The sequence below is a fragment of the Dysidea avara genome, chromosome 7 (genome assembly GCF_963678975.1).
Source record: "Dysidea avara chromosome 7, odDysAvar1.4, whole genome shotgun sequence".
NCBI lineage: Eukaryota > Metazoa > Porifera > Demospongiae > Dictyoceratida > Dysideidae > Dysidea > Dysidea avara.
Window position 1 is genome coordinate 13,277,649 of NC_089278.1, and position 19,682 is coordinate 13,297,330.

At 35.7% G+C, this 19,682-nt stretch overlaps 1 protein-coding gene across 1 annotated transcript in view; it reads right to left on the minus strand.

Annotated features, from left to right (window-relative positions):
• LOC136261799 (staphylococcal nuclease domain-containing protein 1-like) overlaps window positions 1-19,682 on the minus strand; it is a 109,009-nt gene that overhangs the window by 56,439 nt on the left and 32,888 nt on the right. Inside the window, exons 10-22 of the mRNA XM_066055862.1 lie at window positions 18,818-18,924; window positions 18,509-18,605; window positions 17,654-17,745; window positions 17,223-17,355; window positions 11,631-11,713; window positions 11,281-11,464; window positions 10,927-10,995; window positions 6,817-6,889; window positions 6,625-6,740; window positions 6,484-6,576; window positions 5,970-6,065; window positions 5,380-5,478; window positions 549-606 (exon numbers count right to left, since the gene is read on the minus strand). Of these exons, the coding sequence (XP_065911934.1) occupies window positions 549-606; window positions 5,380-5,478; window positions 5,970-6,065; window positions 6,484-6,576; window positions 6,625-6,740; window positions 6,817-6,889; window positions 10,927-10,995; window positions 11,281-11,464; window positions 11,631-11,713; window positions 17,223-17,355; window positions 17,654-17,745; window positions 18,509-18,605; window positions 18,818-18,924 (1,300 nt within the window). The remainder of the gene's footprint in view (window positions 1-548; window positions 607-5,379; window positions 5,479-5,969; window positions 6,066-6,483; window positions 6,577-6,624; window positions 6,741-6,816; window positions 6,890-10,926; window positions 10,996-11,280; window positions 11,465-11,630; window positions 11,714-17,222; window positions 17,356-17,653; window positions 17,746-18,508; window positions 18,606-18,817; window positions 18,925-19,682) is intronic.

Consider the following 19,682-nt stretch of genomic DNA (forward strand, 5'->3'; position numbering starts at 1 on the left):
GTATACCACTGTACTTCAAATTGAATTTAATTAAGGAATTTAAATTAATCTAATGTTTGGAAATATCACAGAAAATTTTAAAGATGAGAACATACAACATTACACTTTGATGATAAAATATATTATATTAGATTTTATATAAACTAGCCAAATGTAGTGAAACCCTCCTATATTATAACACAAAGCCGACTGTCTACAAACTAACCAGCTTAGGCAGCTGTCAACATACACATAAGATTGTTTACTCAACAATATACATTCAGTGGAATGGATCAACAAAAGCCGAAAAAGTGAATACAGCCAACACAACACTCAGACGAGCTTGGATAACTGTTTATATATGGATAACTACAAGACCGCATAACCCCAAACTTCAATTTCAGAAACCCTACATAGACAGTCTGTGGAAATGAGCATGCGCAGTCAAACCCAGACATTAAATTACTTACCCCAAGCCTTAATAAATAAATACTTTATATGTTATATAAACATAACGGAACATCAGCTTAAACATCAGCTTAAACATAACGGAACAGCAAATTACATACCTTGATCAACAAACTGAGAATAGAAATGATTACCACTATCAACTTCAGTAACAATAATCTGAAAATCATACAAAACAATCATTAAACTACTGTAGTAAAATATTCATTATATATAGTAACACAAATACAAGTAAACTATAGAACACATCACAGTGATAAGTTGAAGTGTTGTTTCTTGTTTCATTGCAATAGCCACACTGATTTTAATAAATTAAAGCATTGCTAATATATGGGATTTCAAGGAACTATCAACCCTGGTTTAAGGTTATCACTTTACCTCATAGAAAATTCATACTTCTAAGAACAGAACCCCAAAACTGCTAACATTACCACACAACAAGGATGTAATATGAACACTATCACAGTTTTAGCTATCCACTATAAAGCAACAGCATATAACATCAAGTAATTACTATATGGTATAATGGGAAACCAAAAGAAGACAGGCAGTAAAGAATAAACAACCATATAAGTCTAGAGGTTAAAGTGAACAACCTCCTATTATTATTCTTTCTAAAAACTGTTTATACATTTATCAGTTCAAACTGACAAGTATAGGACCACTTTTTTAAAACACTTGGAGAATTAAAATAAGGGATACATTTTAAACAAAGCAGCTACAGTGAAATTATACGGTGAATTACATTGTAACAATAGGTTATCACCAACACAATTTGCAAACAGAAGTACTAATGTAAAAAACATCATTTTTGACAGCTACTTTAAAAAGTGACCTTTGTGATGGCGTGTGACAATAGACTCGTACATGTTTTTAATATTTTAACAGGTTTTATTAATTGACCACAGCAAAGAGTTTAGTTTATTCCACGTTGTTGCTACCCATAGTCCAAGTATTCCATAATTGTTCAATAACATCCTCTTTCTCACAGTGGCCACACAGCTACTGATGCTCTGGGAATCACCAGCACAAATTATATTATAAGTCAATTATGCATTTCCACAGCAACAGAATAAGTTAATGATTGTCCCATGCTTCATTCAGTCACAAGATAGGTGGAATCACCCAATGAACAACTTTGGACAATGACCAGATTAAAATGAAAACATATTTTACCAGATGTGACATTGTAATGTTACAGACAATGCTACACAATGTTTAGGACTGATATACACTACAGTTGTCCATTTGAAGCAATGAAAGTATATCATACAGCATCATTCTTACATGTCATCAACATTACACAAACCTCACTCAGTATATATCCATATAGCTTAAGTCAGAGCCAACCATCCCAGTGAGACATACCATAATGATACTCATCCCATAACAAGATTGGTTATTATACTGAGCGGTCATTTCATTATGGCAACGTCATTCATAACATTTAGGGAATAGTCAAGGATGTGCCATATGCCAGCCACTTTGTTAGTAACACTGAAGACCAACAATTAATCACTGTTGATTATAATGCTTTCAAGCTACTTAGTAACATCTAGCTTTCCATAACCTTATAGAATCTCCTATATACCTATGCTCTGTGTTTCATAGAGCATATAGTCCAAACAATATAATGGTAACATAACCAATACTGTAGTCATCAGGTCAAAGATGATAAAACATGAGATAAGTACGTAAATGTGTGAACTCATAAAGTATATAAAGGTGGTAACCATGACAGCCAACATCTGTAAGCACACAAAAGCGAATAATTCCCTTTTAGTTTATTAGAAAATAACAGTTAAAATATATCTAAAATTCTACTGGTAATATAGGTACAATGATAATCTTTTAACAAAAACCCTCCTTTCAATTACACAAATATTGTACAGACAATTGGACACAAGTGTCAATAGATTTCCTCAAAATGTGTTAGACCAATAACACCTGGCTCTCACATAGGACCAGTGAGAATGTGTAATGTCCAAATCTTACAAGTGAAGCTGCTACAGAAACACCACCTACAAAGCCAGTAAATCCCCTCTCAAACCAGACTGAATGCCAAGAGATATATAATGTAATGTAGTATAATTGACTGGTGGTGAGTGGTGTATGTAAGTGGACATTGCACTGGCGTCAGCTAGCACAACAGGAAATCCATACTTGGCAGACAATTACAAAAGAATTTAACAAGTCCAGTTATATTGTACACAATATATAATAGTGCTTTGCCTTTAAACAATATGTCCACTTTGTGCCTTGTTTAAAAATACTACAATGTATCACAAAGCAAACCACTGGCTCAAATAGATTCCTATAAAATTATTTTCCTCCTCTACAGGATTAATTACAATAAACAATATTTAATTTTGCAATCAGACACATGGTGCTGACAAACTTTGTTTATCCCAAAATTATTTAGATAAATCAATAACTGGTGTCTGCTGTTCAATGGCTTCAATTACAGAGCAAATAAGTATGCACTTAATTAGTAATAAAAAAATCCAAACATTATGCTTTGAAATATCCCTTTGAAATAATTTGTAATTATTATAGAAAATAAACTTTAAACCAAGCAACTACTGCCCATTAATAGTGATGTACACTACACATCATAACCTTGTAATGCCTGTGAAAATAACAATCATCCCAATCCCTTCATGATGGCCACCTACTGATGCTGAATAATGTATTAGGGCAGGTGAGCAAACCTCCAGGAGGGCAGACAGTCTTCAAGGCTACAGTGTGCACTGGGTAAGCAAGGTCTAAATAAATCCTCTGGTAACAGAAAGCATAATGCGTATGCATGTAGTACTTCCCCACTGCTGACTAGCAAAGTCAAAGCAGGGTCTCTACCACATGGTCAGGGACAGGAGTGCTATCGTTAGCCATGCCACCAACATGACTAGGACATCAAAACACACACGCACATGCACATGCACACATCACTTTTGCTACCCAAAGGATAAATCTTCATCCCGACCACAGAATTGGAATACATTTGCCCACCTAGCCAAGGGATGCTATGCAACTAGTTTACAGTCTTTTATTTGGACGAATGAGGTAACCCCAGGTGGGTGGATGGGCAAATGATAAGGACAGGTTCCAAGAAGCAAAAGCTTCTCCTTCTGCACCAAAACATGATGTGGATGTATTGTTATTGGCTTACAAGGTCAACACAAGGAGACCCTAATCCTGTCTAGCCTCCACCACACACACACTCATACACACCACACATACACTCATACATACCACATACACATACACACACCACACACACAGGCACGCAAGCACACACCACACACACACACTCATACACACAAACACTTATATAATATTTTATTACCACTTATAGGATTTCTTAAAGATATGTACTGTATATTTCATTAGATTTATTGATGACTTCATCTAATCTTTAAGACCTTTATTATTGCTCTACTTCCATTAACATTTTGAGTTTTACATCACATGTTGTACATAATAGGATGTACATCTTGTATATGTGTGCCTCTGTGTGTGTGTGTGTGTGTGTGCATGTCTGTCTGTCTGTGTGTGTATGTGTGTGTGTCTGTGCATACACACACAGCCTATAAAGTAACACACACATAGATGTACATAGTGGCAAGGTCTATACTTCAAATTCTTGCATGTTTACCATGACTACCAAAAGGTTAGCTGTGGTCAATATTTTATAAGTTCACCATATGGTGCAGTGGTTAATAGTTCTGTTGTTTCTCATGGTCACCTGTATGCCATGCACACAAATGTACAATATACCAGGGCTTCATTTAAAGATGGGAAAGCATGCCTCATTCCCCAACTGTAAGAAATACATGGCATGTTTATTTTTGGCAAGTATAGTAGCTGAGAACTGCACCTGAGAATGCATCAAGAACAGCAGCAACCTGGGATTACTTCTGGTCATTCTCAGGTACCTAAGAATGCACCAGAAGCAATCTGAAAGAGTCATGCAAGTCTTCCTGAATGTGTTTGCTTATGTACATGGGACTTTATACCATTGCCCCCATCCCTAACTCTAATAACACTATCCCTTCCTCTGAGCTATACTAACAAAGCTCTGTTGCATTAATTAAACACTTTGGTCTTTAACATGTTGCAATTATGTTTACCTGTCATATCTATGGGATGGTAAGTCACATAAACTTTTTAATTCACCATCAAAATTTTTAACTGTGAATACATGATACATCTCATCGTTTCCATGAACCTGTTAGATACTGTAAATCTGACAAGGGAAATTTTATGATACCTATTGCCAGCATAACAAAAGACGTCAGATTTACTTACCACTGTACTAGATTTTTTCAAAAGCCATTATACTGTACATGTGACTGAAGTTAGGAAATCGCACATCACTATAATTATAATTTTGAGACAGGTGTTTTATACCAGTTTTGAGATAGTTCACATTGGGGTAGTGGGCTAGGCGTCAAATTGGATGGGATACATAACCGAAGGATAGACATAAAATTATTTGGCCAGCGCTAACTTCTCAGATGCTAAAATTGGCCAGCTTGGCCAGTAATTAACTACGAGTCACACCATACTAAAAGGTGGATCTCAAAAAGGATGTGTAGCTTAAACTCAGTACTCTGACAGTGGTGTAAGTTGGTGTTTTGCCTAATGTGTGTTTGCAATGTGATTTCAGAACTACACTAAACTGATGAAAAGAGGAACCATTCAAAATCCTCTCTCAACACCACTCGAAGTCACCAAACAGTAATATGCCGAGTATAGGCAGCCAGGTATAACAAAGAATTATCACAGGAACAATTTATGCCCATACATACATGCACTAAAGGTCAATCTAATACAATACACATTCATTTGCTGGACCATAATTCAATAAAAATTGAACAGCATTTAAGAAAAAAATACTATATTGTACTTTATAAAAAATGTTGCTATTACCTCTTTGTAATCTGTCACTCTGTCAACTGTTAGATCATCTACAACATCTTGTTCCTCCTCAACTTCATCTTCTTGTCCTTCCACGAAGTCCTCCCATACCTGTGAAACAACAAACTGTATATCTATCGGTAAAACAGTGTTATGATATTCAGTGAATGCTTCGTATTCCCAAGAAAAATAACACATGTTTAAGCGACACGAATGTCTCTCATGTAACAGTAACTTCAGCAATGTTTTCAGTTAGTCAATTAAGCAAATACTAATAACTACACTTCAAGGAAATGTTTCTGAGTAATTCTTAAGTAGAAGATAGTCAAAACAATCCACAAACAACACAAACTTGCAAGTATGTAAACGTAGCAGATACACATCAGAAAATTATTGTGTAACATCAACTCTGTGTTGAAAGTTAGTCAGGTTTTGTTTATTTTAACAACGTTATTAAAGTCCACATGGAGATACTTTCTTTTTATTAAAGCATTGGCACGCACTTTCAACAGACTGTCAACCACAAAAGTAACTAGTTGTAGTAAACCATGTTTACTAACTATGAGACATGCGTACACCTGCCAATGGTAAACAATGTTCACCTTCTTCTTAGCTTGTTTAGCTTGGTCCTCAGAAGAGTACAAAGCACCAGCATACTGTGAACGATCTGCTGTGAAGTGTACCTTTGACAATCCTTCCTGCAAGAACGATAACATAACGTGTGACATAACAACTTCAAAGTGAACAAGCATATTGTCAAAAGATTACAAAGCAATTAAGCTATCTTTGCACAAAACAGTAAATGATAATTTCATATCCCCAAACAAACATCACAAACCCTTGATAATAGTAGCGAAAAAAAATAAATATGTACAAAGTTATCTATCTACGTACTGCTAAAATTTTAACATGTAAAACACGTCAAGTGAGCCATTAGTTAGTTGCATGACCTTGAGTTGGACTGTACTAATGAACACAAAACCTTATCATTAATTTTATTATTCCAGCATATGAAAGTGCTGGGAATGGTAGTGAAGGAAAAAACAAGCAATGACAGTTCCTTCGTAAACGTATTCTATTCATAATAGCTACATATATCATCAAGTATGTATATACCTGAACTAAGATCAGTGACAAATTCTTTCCATCCACCCACATCCAACCAACAAAGTTGCCTCCTTTGTCAGTTGATTCTACTTCAACTTCAACCTAATACCAAGATATTACATAGTGATGCATAAGTAACTTAGTCACTACCTCTCGTTGTAATATTAATTCCTTAGTGAATTGTAGAGCTTCTTGACCATATTTCTCTGGTTCAAATGACTGTCCTGCTCTAGGATTGGCTAGAGGTGCTCTAGGACAACTGACTCCTATTAAAGCACATCACAACTCATAACACAAGTACAGTTATACGTAAGACACTCAATACAACACAATGAAAATTACCTGCTAGTAGAAAAGTGATGAGACAAGTATCCTTTGGTAAGAAAAGTCTTACTCGTGATCCACTAGCCACAAACTATGGAAGAATACAGTATCTTGAAACTAGAAAATAATTACAATGGAATTTCTCTACACCTCTGAATTGCAGACAATTCATTGGTTAACACAGGACAAATTTCAACTATTTTGAGCCTTTTCACAAATAAGTTCCCTAATGAACTCTGTCTTAGAAGGGATGGAAAATATAACGGTATATCGTTGCTACCATGATAAAAGCATGAGACAATAACTGTATCGAGGCTATTTTTACACATCAAGTTCATGATATACTGTGATATATTGTATACAGAATGAAATACCATTGATGTAGCTGTCTTACAAATGCAGCAAATTATATGTTGTATGTAATTTTTATAGCTTAAAAAATGGGATGGATGTAACAATACGAGTCAGAGAAAAACTTGTGCTTATTAATATTATATGGCTTTTCTAAATTGCATGCAATATCGCGATAATATCGAATGTTGTGATAAACACATTTTTTCTCCTTTCTCCACCTTTTCAAACACACTTTATGTAATAACTTTAAACAGGCTGTAGGACCAGGTGTCCTACAGACCTTCAGCACTTGTGCGTAAAACCTTAATAAATAAAATACATCCATGATATATCGTAGTGCACTTTCTTCAATATCGCCCAACCCTAGAAGGGATACAATATAAACCATCACATGTGTGTTCTATTACAATATTTTCCAACTGTGGTGCAGCCTACCATGAACCATTCAACAGGTTATACATAAATGTTCAATAAACACGTGACCTTTTTAACCCTTAAAGTCGCATAGGCTGATATATTGGCCATTTTTTAAAAGCACATAAAACGCATAAATATTACAAGTAACGCATGCTTAAAGAATGGCTTCTAAACTGCCAGCACAGACAAGCTTGTCTGATGTTATTAACTGAAAACCTTAATTCAATGGAAAGTTTATTCATTGGGCTACTTAGACAACTATAAATAATGGTTGTAACAACAATCGCTCACTTGTTACGACACCTCAAAGAATGGCGACTGTATTTCCTACTACTTCACACGTATCACATCAGTAGCCATTTATAAAACTGTTAGACTCACGTGAGCTTTATATGGCATGATTTGTCATTGAATGGAGAATCGAATGGTCCTTACCAGAACTCCATAGGACACACTGTGAAGAAATTATCAACCATTTTCTGAAGGTATGTAATGAACTGTTTTCATGTTTTGTGACAGCTTGAATTCATGACAAGTTTTGGCCTTATGCTTTCACCAGAGGGTAAACCCCTAGGTACTGTTTTATTCCTTATTACATCACAGATAGAATGGTACAAATTGCATAGCCTTAGCGCTTACTATATGGAAATTACAGCGCTTTGTTTAGTCATGCATTACGGCCCGAAATATCGGCCCATGTGTTTTCAGTGCACTTTTATTAATAATTGCGTGCGACTTTAGGATTAAACAAACATAATGTGAAAGGTTGACAGTATAGACCAGTCAATTACTATTTTCAGAAATAACGAGAATGGTTACAAATATAGTAGTAATATTCAAAGTTTATTGATGTAATAAAAAGTAGTGAAACAAGAGACATGGTGGTATCCTAAACGTAGGCAAATCTCTTATTACACAATTTGTTCAATGCAAGGTTGGGATAGTTAAATAGTCATATCACCACATCTTGTTTCACTATTATTATTGCATGGATCCCTATATCATTTTAAATCACCTTTTTAAAATACACTAGCTTGTTTTTGTTATAACATATACAAGTGTGACTGTTCTATTAGATATCATACATGACTGTAGTATTAGTGTGATGACTGCTTTATTAGAGTATTTTGATCTGGCTGCTGATCTCAAGTGTGAGTCAAAGTACCCCATATGATAGATTATTAAGGGAAGTAGTCACAAGCTCTCTTTTTTGCAGTGAAACACAACTGCTATAAATGCAGCTATCTACTCCTCTTATAGTTAAAGCATTTTTAAAAAAAGCATAGATTCAAAATAATAAGTTTCATGAAGAAAGGATAGATACTGTTTACAAAACTATTACCCACTAAAAATGTACAGTATACAGTTAAATCGGGCATATAAGCTTTTCTAAAAATGTGTGATTTCAACGTGACTAATGAGCTATGAAGCTAAAACCAATCACAAGTGTAACAAGCACAAGACAGACATGAGTCTAAGTACATTTGAAATTACTAAAAAGTATGTACTTGACTCAAGTAGTAAAGTACAGTATAAGTACTTGTCAGTGTGAACAAATACTTGTGTACTTGGCCCCACATCTGGTTCATGATCAAGATACTCTAATAGAACAGTCACCAAGAATTTGCAGAAACATGGTCAAAAATGTGAAAACAGTTACCCTGGATTTGAGCCATAGATCTCCACACCTAACATCCCAAGCCTTAACCATTGAGCCACTACTGCCAGTTGTACACCTCCCCTAATTTTTTATCTTATAAAATGAAAGTTCTAGTTAATTTTAAAAAAAAACCAACCTCAGTAAGTTTATACAGTGTATCTGGGAATCTATTGTATCTTCTAGAACATTCTACGTACATGCGGAACTATTAGAGCGTTACAAAATTTTAAAATGCAAATAACACAATATTAAAATTTGATTCTTTCTTCAATGGAAGTGATGTCCAAGCAATGACAAAATGGCACAACAAACTAAAGTTTCAGCCCTAACAGCCCAGTATCATTTTTTAACTATTTCAGTTATTATTTTGAATGTGTTTTACTATAAACTTTAGGCTTGCACGAATTTGTAGACCTGGTCATATGATACACAGTGCTACAAAAAGAAGGTAGCACATTATTCGTATTACATGTAACAAGTATAAGGAAAAATTATGAATTTTAAGTTCAATTAGGGATCATAGGGAAAAGAGTAGGGAAACAAGGGAGGTCAACTACACCTGCAGATATACTAGTGGATAGCAGTTCCATCCTCAAATACTTGCTTCACCTTTACCAGTCTCTCTGTGACACCACCACCAATCAGTTGCATATCTAGACCCTATGCATCTTTCCTGATGCTCAATCCCTACTCCAGTCATGGGATCTCTAATCAAACTTAGTATATTACTTCTTTTGTAACATTATTATGGCTGGTGAACCCGTGCATACCACATCAAAAGAAAGGATGGAACCAGAGTTAACGTTTTCATCTGAACATGTGCCCCAACTGTAAATTAATGACTTGAAAGTGAAGTGGCCATCACACTTTGCTTTCAGCTATGTTCAGTCCGTTGCACAGCATTGCAAAAGATTCTCATTTACAAACGTAGGGAAGCCATCGCACTACTGCAAATCAACACCTTGGGCTGTCAGCAAAAAGAAATGAGGCACAAAGGAGGACAAAGGTATGTCCATGATGTGTGCATTGTATGTACTGCGATATGGCAAAAGGCACCTGTCGGACTGAAGCGATGTCGAAAAGTGAAAAAATCAAGCCCATATCCTTAGCCATTATCAAGTTATGCTTGTCTACATCAGGCAGGCAAGCAGTAGAAAATTTCAAAACATTTTAAAAATTTCGTAGCTATCTATTGGAAGCATTTAGAGTCGTACTAAAGGCACTTTTGGGCTTGGTTATACCTAACCAATACTGCCAATGAACCAGGAAGATATTGTGAAGCTGGTTTTGGGTGATATTTTTGGCCAGAAAAACCCAAACCTTCGTGATCCCTAATATACAGTACTACCGTACTGTATGATTAAAGAGTCTCTACTCTCAGTAACATGTACGTGCACTATACCACAGTGCTTAATACAAGGTCCACACTGTGAAATGAAAATGTTTACAATTTTACTACAAATACTTTTCTAAAACAGTAGAATTGACTGTTTTATTGGAGTATTTCCTTCAACTTGTGTATGCTCTATTAGAGTAGATCAACGAGCCAAATGCCATTTATCCAAACAAATTCATTTGTGATTGAGTTGGCAGACAGGTGTTCACATAATGGATGTCCCACCAAGAACAATACTTATTATCACATGATTATCACATGTATGTATAACACATTGCTGTAACAAGGATAACAATCTTACTTCGACGATTGCAGTTGTTTTTCCTGATCGTTGTAGAAATGGTAGAAACTGTTTTGCCTTAGTGGCATCCTGAAGTACAAAACATACATATCTTCTAAGTGTATTGCAAATAAATTCTGGAAACATTAGTGGACAAAGTGAAGTTACATATTTCACTCTACACTACATACATACCCCCCACGCATGCACACACACATACCACCTACAGCCCCCCATACACACACACACACACACACAAACGCACGCACACACACACACACACACACACACACACAAACGCACACACACACACACACACACACACACAAACACACACACACACACAAACACACACACACACACTACACAACTTACTCCGGAGATATCAGCCACTCTGTGTAGTGGATATTCCTTTCTGCTATGTAGTCCCTTACTGTTCTTAATAGCCCTAGCCTCAGCTGATAACAACTCATCATATTGAGAAGATCTCTGATCATCATCTGCTCTGTGTCTCACCACTGTAGCCAATCCTTTACTGATTAATGCTTCTGCAATGTTGCTACAGTAAACAACAAATAACTTCTAAATGATGCTATACAACTCATTAACTTTCAGCATACTATGCATACTGAACTCGGATATTGATGAATACAATAAAAATTGGTTCATACATACAGTACTTGTAATATACAGAACATCTTCCCTATGCAAACACATATACTAACATTCCCTCTCTGTTAATGGAGCAGTACATTCTCTCTGAGAAGTCATCATTTGCAGGACGGATGTAGTCCACTACAATGTTTACCTAATAAGGAAACGGCATTTATAACTATTAATAGTTAACTGTTATAACCAATCAACTGCAATGAGGATGTCACTATTCGTGACTGGACTGATAAAATATTATAGTACCTCATAAGCAAACACGTAATAAATCTATGCATATTATATTTCATCAAAAACTTATACCACTTTTAAGTGATATAATTTTTATATTTATATATATTCAATAAGGAGGGTAAACCTCATTACTTGACCACACTGTGCTGTCATACTCACACATACCCGTGGGAAACATGTTACATATATTGAAAAATTTTATAAAAAGTAAAACGAAATGCATATTAAAAATGACATCAAACTAGTATTATTAAATTTCATCTACACCTGGTGTTACACGAGTTCCTAGAAACAGCTTTGAAGTGACAGGTTCAGGTCATAACAATTATCATTGATCTCAAGTGCATAGGTCACATTTAAAATATTCTATACAGAATCAAGAAACAGATTTAAGAATGCATTAGGGCAAGACTACATTAGAAAGTATATACTAGAAAGAAAACAGACTAAAATATCGCTAAATAATTGCGAGCTATTTTACATGCCACTTCACACTCAACAAATGGTGCTATCTTTGTACAATTGGTTTAATTTATATTCATATTAATATTTATTCTCCATGCAGGGTGTTTCTTAATTGGAACTAATGCACATGACACTCTAGCTCTTAATTTTTCCATGAATAAGAATAAACCATCAGCAACCACCATCAACCACCATCATAACTACTTGCCATAGTTCTGTACAACTGCCTACCTGTATGCTCTGTGGAAAATAAAGTTTTTACGGCTTCCTTTAATCAACCCACACAAATACAATAAAGTGTCCAAGTAGGTAGGAGATATTTTATCAACAAGCTTTTGACATAGGTGGTAACACTAGCTAAAATTCAGAGAAAATCAATGCTATATAATATATAGTACATGCACTCAAATTATTCATACATAGAAACAATAGGCTATTTGCTTGTCATTATTTAAATATATTGTTACTCTGTTTCCTTACCAAGAAGTTACAAGATCACTAAATGGTCTTCAGCCAAAGATAGTATTAGATGCAACCAATGCCTTTATCATTACTAACTAAATACCACAATGCAACAGCTAGAAATAGTAGATGATAGCTTTTCTTGTCACTTTGATGTATATACAACTGAGCTACAAACAATACTATACAAATTTCTAACCTTCTACAACCAACTATCTTGAAGCTAAGCACACTGACTTCTATATAGCCTTAACTAATAGACACAGCTATAACCCACCATATACATGACTGGAAATAGAAAATAGAAATGCCTCCCTACATTACATCACCTCACACAAAGAAATTATCAATTATTAATAGAAACAGGAAGAGGCCTACAAAATGCTAGACACTGAAATCATTTTAATAAAAAAAATCTATATAAAAATTTCTACTATATACATTATGCAAGTAGTAAACAACCAGGTGATATGTGCAAAAAATTATTATGTCAACAACCCTGATCTAATCAATAGGGATACGCATGCCAGAAACTAGCACGAGGAAGAGGTTTCCTTGATTTATATAGCATATAATAACTTTACTAGCACTTGATAGGTAGTTTTCAGTGATGATAGGGTACACCTGTGCTCAAAAGGTTTGACCCCCCCCATGCACATGAAATGTGAGCCATCTCTGTGGACTCTTTATTACACAATTGTTGTTGAAAACTGGTTAAATTGCATACATGTACGTTTTGTACCTATGATATACTATACTGCAGTTTCTACAGCTCATTGTACTGGACTACTAAAATTACTGCATGAATAAGCTAAGGGGTCATCCATTATTTTCAGCCTTTACGCAAGAGTACAAAGAGTACGCTAGGGGGAGGGGGTTAAATCACATGTACGCTTATAAAATGATGAATAATCATCGTGTATATACTGTACATAGTATCAACATTTATACAGTATGCTTTGTGAAGGAGGGAGGGGGTTAGAAAAAGAGTACTCTTTGTACGCTAGCATAAAGACTGAAAATTATGGATGGTCCCTAAACCAAACAATGACGGATTGAATTATCAGCTCCAACTCTTTACCAGGTTCTTTCTTCACTCTTCTATACTTGCACACAGCTCTTCATAAGTAATTCCCATTTGACAGTGAGAGTGTTTGAAAAGAACACTGACTCCCTCCCCCCTATACGAGGTATTAAATATTAGTTTTTGTCTGTTTTTCATCTGTTTACCACTAATAAAACAAGAGTTCATAATACTGAGCAGTGAGTCCACAACACACAGTATATATTATCCAGTATTGCTGTCCACTTGAAAGTTTCCCCAAATTCCACTGCAGCATGCTAGAGCATAATCGCAACGGCTCAGTGTTATTTGAAATTGTAATCACGTATACACACACACACACACGAACACACATACTGACACATGAAGGACCTGTTAGTTTTAAGTTTCTTAGAAAGCAAGTAACTTTCCAAGGTAGGGTGAGTAGTAACCAAGTCGACTGCCTGAATTGAAGGGCTATCATATACTATACACACACTTGTGAGCTTATTTTCCTCATGTAGTCCAGCATTACACAGTGTAGTTTGGTAGTATATAGCTGGTAAGTATATGCTAATCTGATAGCAGCTTATAGTCTGAGCCAGTCTGGTGACTCTCATGATAATAAATCAAGAACCATCAAATCAAGGGTTGTTAACATAACAATTTTTCTGGTACATTTAAGCTGGTTCTTTACTCTATGCATAATGTATGTAATAGAAATTATATCATAGATATTAATAAGAGTTGGAAATGGTGTCACATGTCCAGTATATCATTGACATCACTGGTTAGATGTGCGCACTCATAAGACAGTATCATAGCCAAGTGGCTGGAGTATTGGCCTAGCTGGTAATCAAAAGGTTCCAAATCTGAATTAATTTCAAGTACAATGACACACACACAAAGTGCATGTTTATTGTATTACATAAACGAGATCACCAGATCACCAGTATGACTTCATCCACCCCAGAATGCAAAGTACACAGTACACTGTCCTCTACAATACGATTGGCATGCAGAACCACCACTAAATGTAATATACATAATGTGCCCACAGGATGAATGTCTATTACACAGATCAATTTATCACTTATGATCTTGTACCAGCTAATACAATACAGTTACCACAATCCCATATGTATACACAGTGCTGCATATGTACAAGTGTTGTTGTACAGTTGTGATAAAATATAATAATACCACTAAAATAATGAAGTTAAAAATAAGTAAGATTAGACAAAACATTCAAATGAAACCAGTTGCCCTTAGGCAAAAAAATTTTCATTACAATAGCCAGTTTATGGAGCGCTTAGAGTAAATTTCACTATACCCAACTTCCAATTGTCATTGTTACAATATCACACCCAAACACTATCCTGTTTAGAGCTATCCTCACATATAACAAAACAAAATCGACATACAATTTATAGGAGGCACTGAACACTGTACATGTGCTCCCAATTCACAATGTAGTAGTAGTAATATACACTTGTGAAGTTCTCCGAAATGAAAGCACGAGTGTGGCATACATTCAGACACTAATACTTTGTTTAAAAAAGGAAATAAAAAAAAATCAATTCCATTATTATTCATGGCACAAATGACACATTGTTAACCTATATACTTAGCTGTCCACGAAGACCAAAGTTTTAAGTTTTGAATACATGCAAGGATATAATGTATCAATATTTACCATATATGGTAACTAAGGATCTAAAATACTTCTCTCAAGCTTTCAGGGAGTTTCCAGAGTCATAAAATAATATTAATTTTTCTACCAAAACTTCTTCCCAAAATCTAATAACCCTTACATGGCTGCTAAGCATTATTCAGACTTTTCTTAGTCAACATTCTGTCTTGTCCACTTTTCCCACATAAATATTTTCTTTCTTAGCAGAGCAAACCTGTTTTGATAAAATTATGTGCGTGTGTGTCTGTGTGTGTGTCTCTGCATGCATTTATACATATGTACGTGTGCACATGCATGCGCGCGCGCGCGCGCGCGTGTGTGTGTGTGTGTGTGTGTGTGTGTGTGTGTGTGTGTGTGTGTGTGTGCGTGTTTCCTTACGCAAGACAGTTTACTCGCATTGCTTAGTTGTTTAAATGGAAGAAGCAAATGGCCCAACTGTTCACAAATGTTGGGGTCATTGTGGAACTTCAGGTTTTCCTCTGTGTGACACATGGTACAGTCCTCTTGTGGGATCCTATCCCAGAAGTATTTACCTGTATCAACTCATAGTGCCTGAGTGGTGAACAGGTACTCAAGTGCTACTTCACTTGGAGGCAATAGAAGTTTGACATGAGATTTGCCTTGCCTTGATTTGTGGGTGTGCATGCATGGGTATGGGTGTGTGCATGTGCGTGTGCGTGCATGTATGATACACCCACAAAAGAATATATGTGACCGTCCACCTAGCTCACATAACTCAGCATTTATCTACAGTGCCCAATGAATGGGTCACCAAAAAAAACTATCAGCTTATTGTAGTAAGGTAGTTTTGGAATTATAGTGCTAGACAGATATAGGAAGAGCAAGGAACACTATTAGTACAGTGAGTATACTAATAAAATAAACTACAGTCACAACCATAACTTCCATTTGTATTAGTCTACAGTGTACAGATTTGGCTTAAAATGTTCACCATGAATTGGTAAATCAACAAATTAAAGGTATAGTTTTAGCCACTTGCGCATACATGTATGAACGCAGTTTTATTAAAGAAATGACAGCAATTTTGTTCACATCTACTGCATTGTAAACAAACTCACATGACATACATACCATTAAGGCTACAGAAATAAAACAATACTTTTCGAATTCTCCATGAGCATAGGTTTAATCTATTTGAGTCTTGACTAATGGTTCGATTAAAACTTTCTTTGTAGCATGCATAATTTCACCAATATTTTAATTTCATTTTTTTTCTCAAAACACATGCTTGTGTAAAATAGGTGGGTTTTTGCTGAGACGATCACATGTATATTTCACTGACATTAAATAAATACGTTATATGTATGTGAACTTCACTGTACAAATATATGCATTGATGTGTGCAACACTGTGAATGGTCATCTTTAAGATTTTCAGCTGTAGAGAACATGAATGGCTGTTATATGAAAGTGCAATGCTTGATAAAAGTTATACATTGTGTGTGTTTTGGATGCATGTGAGTATGTAGAGTGCATGTTAAGTCCACTAGTATACACAGAGCAGTTCACACACATTAATAGGGCCAGCAAAAAGATGGCCTGAATAATACCAGGTTGCATTATTATTTAAGAGGCCACTTTAGTTGTTACCAATACAGTGAAACGGTGTAACAAGTTTTGCTATATCATTTTATGCCACAAGACTACGTACATCATGGCATACAATAATATTGTTGTGTTACTACTATTTCATACACACACGTGCACGCACACACACACCACACAATACTACCTTTTTCCCTATCAGTTTCTTCCTGAGAAATTCCCTAGCTTCAAACATGTATGGTACGTCATATAGTGGACGAGACTTCTGGCCAGCGTGACGCTCAGTTACAGTTGCATCTTGAGAATCGTCAGTTTTTGGCCTACACAGGATGAAACATATGACCGACAAATACATATGTATGTCATGATACATGCATGATATTTGTAATTGATCTTTCAAGTGTGTTACACACTTCTCTTATCAGCTGTCACTGCTGCAATCTTTAGGACAAACAAGTACTGTTTTAAGAAGTTTTAACTAGTTTTAACATGCAGCTGCTAGTCGTCTACAGTTCTCTGGGATAAAATCTTCGGGGAATGCTATGATACCAACCAAGGCTTTTACCATTAGCACCTTACAATAAACAAGGTACTAAGCTCAAATGTATTATTCCTAACCTTGGTGGTCTCAAACTGGAGAAGAAAATTTTCTGAGATTGTCCTTCACTAGTTTTAACAACCAGAGCATCTCCATTCACCACCTCCATCACCTGTGAGAAATGTACAGCAGTTATTGACTAGCATGAAATGTTACAACTAAAGAGCAGATACTCTAATAGAGCAGTCATATATTCTAATGAAACAGTCGGATGCTATAAGAGTTAATAGAGGACTTGCAGCATGACGTAAATCATCATAATTGCTAAGCAACCGTAGCTGTCAGCCATGTTTAGGGACAGTGTTGTGGCTGAAAAGCGCTTTCTCAGGATTTGGTACAGGCTGTAATGAAGCAAATCAGTGTTGAGTTGTGTTGTAAATACCACTCAGCTCGTTAAAAACAGCGAAGAAGTTGTAATAGGTGAGTAATGTATCAAAATTTAATTAGCCACCTATTTCACAAAGCCAATGATAAGATCTTCTATTTCGAAACCAGCCCCGTTTCCCAGTGCCACTATACCCAGTGCTTAGTGAATAAATCTCGTTACCTTCGTTCTGACCCTATATGAGACATAGAAAATTGTCCCCAAACATGTCTGCCTAGCAACCGTTGCTTCACGCGTGCAAGTCCTCTATAATAAGAGAGGAAAGTGTGCTATGCATTAGCATTAATTATAATTAAAATTGAATCTTGAGCACCGTTAAAAAAAATTACTACACAGCCCTAACTTCTGATACATTTTGCCCTCCCCCAACTTTTCAGTGCTTTCTCCACCTTTGTTTCTACTTTCTACCAAGTCCTTAATTTGGAGATTTGCTAAGAAAGGCGCTATCCAGAATTTGGTTGAGGTAACCCTAATTGTAACTATGTATCACCTTAGCTATGAACTCTTTAGTCTTGATTGGTACTGAAGCAGGTAATACAGGTGGCTGATAATCTTTCCAAATTCTTAGCTGCTTCTCTTTTGCAGATCTACAAGAACATGTATAGTAATGTGTACATATGTCTGCAACATGTCAATCAACACAACAAAACACACAAATAGAACTCTTGATCTATAACATACATACGCAAACACATGTACACACGCACGCACGCACGCACGCACATACTGTAGACACACACACAACACATACTACACACACCACACATTACAATACAATACACTAGGTACTGCTGCATACTTTTCTGCTTGTCTCAGTTTTTCTCTTCCTTGTGTGACAACTCCCATACTCCAGTCAACACAACGTGCAAACCCTTCCCGTAACAAAAATTCTGTTATGTTACCGTTCTGTATACAGTGGATAAAAAACAACTAAATACATTGCACTGTACGATATAATTACATACAATTACCACAAGGCATTATTGTTGCAGCCTAGTTACATTGTTGACCAATACTTCAAGGACATTTCAATCCAAAAATTGTCATAAATTCTTTATTGAAAGAGAGGAATCAAAAAAATGTAACAAGAATAATGGATAAGTTGTGATCATGAAAGTAACAGGGATGGAGAAGGGATCACTGAGGTGCTAATGTAAACCACATCTCTATTATGGCTCAACAGAAAAGTCAAAATAGGGATTTGTGGTTTACATTACCACCTCAGCGACCCTTTCTCCATCCCTATTACTTCTTTTTACCATGATCACAAGTAACGATCCCTATTCTTCTCATTCAAATATACAATTTTTTTTTGTTTCCCTCATGTTCAATACATGAACAAAATTTATACAATATACCAGCAGGTAAATCTTTTCTTACACTAGGATCACGACAACAAGAAACAACACAGTAATACCACTTTTTTTTTAGCAAGTAATTACTCTTGCTTTTAAAATGAACTACTATTGTACAAAATCCTTGAATAAACATATGGATGTACTATCTCCAGATCTGTAGTGCCACCGCTCAGGTAACAACACGTGGACCAACTTTGCTGCTTTGTTCCGTTTTCTATAGCAGGGCCACAATTACTATGATCACCTCAATTAGCACCTAATGAACAACTTACATCAGCTTTGGCTCCAATTTGCACAAAACAAGCA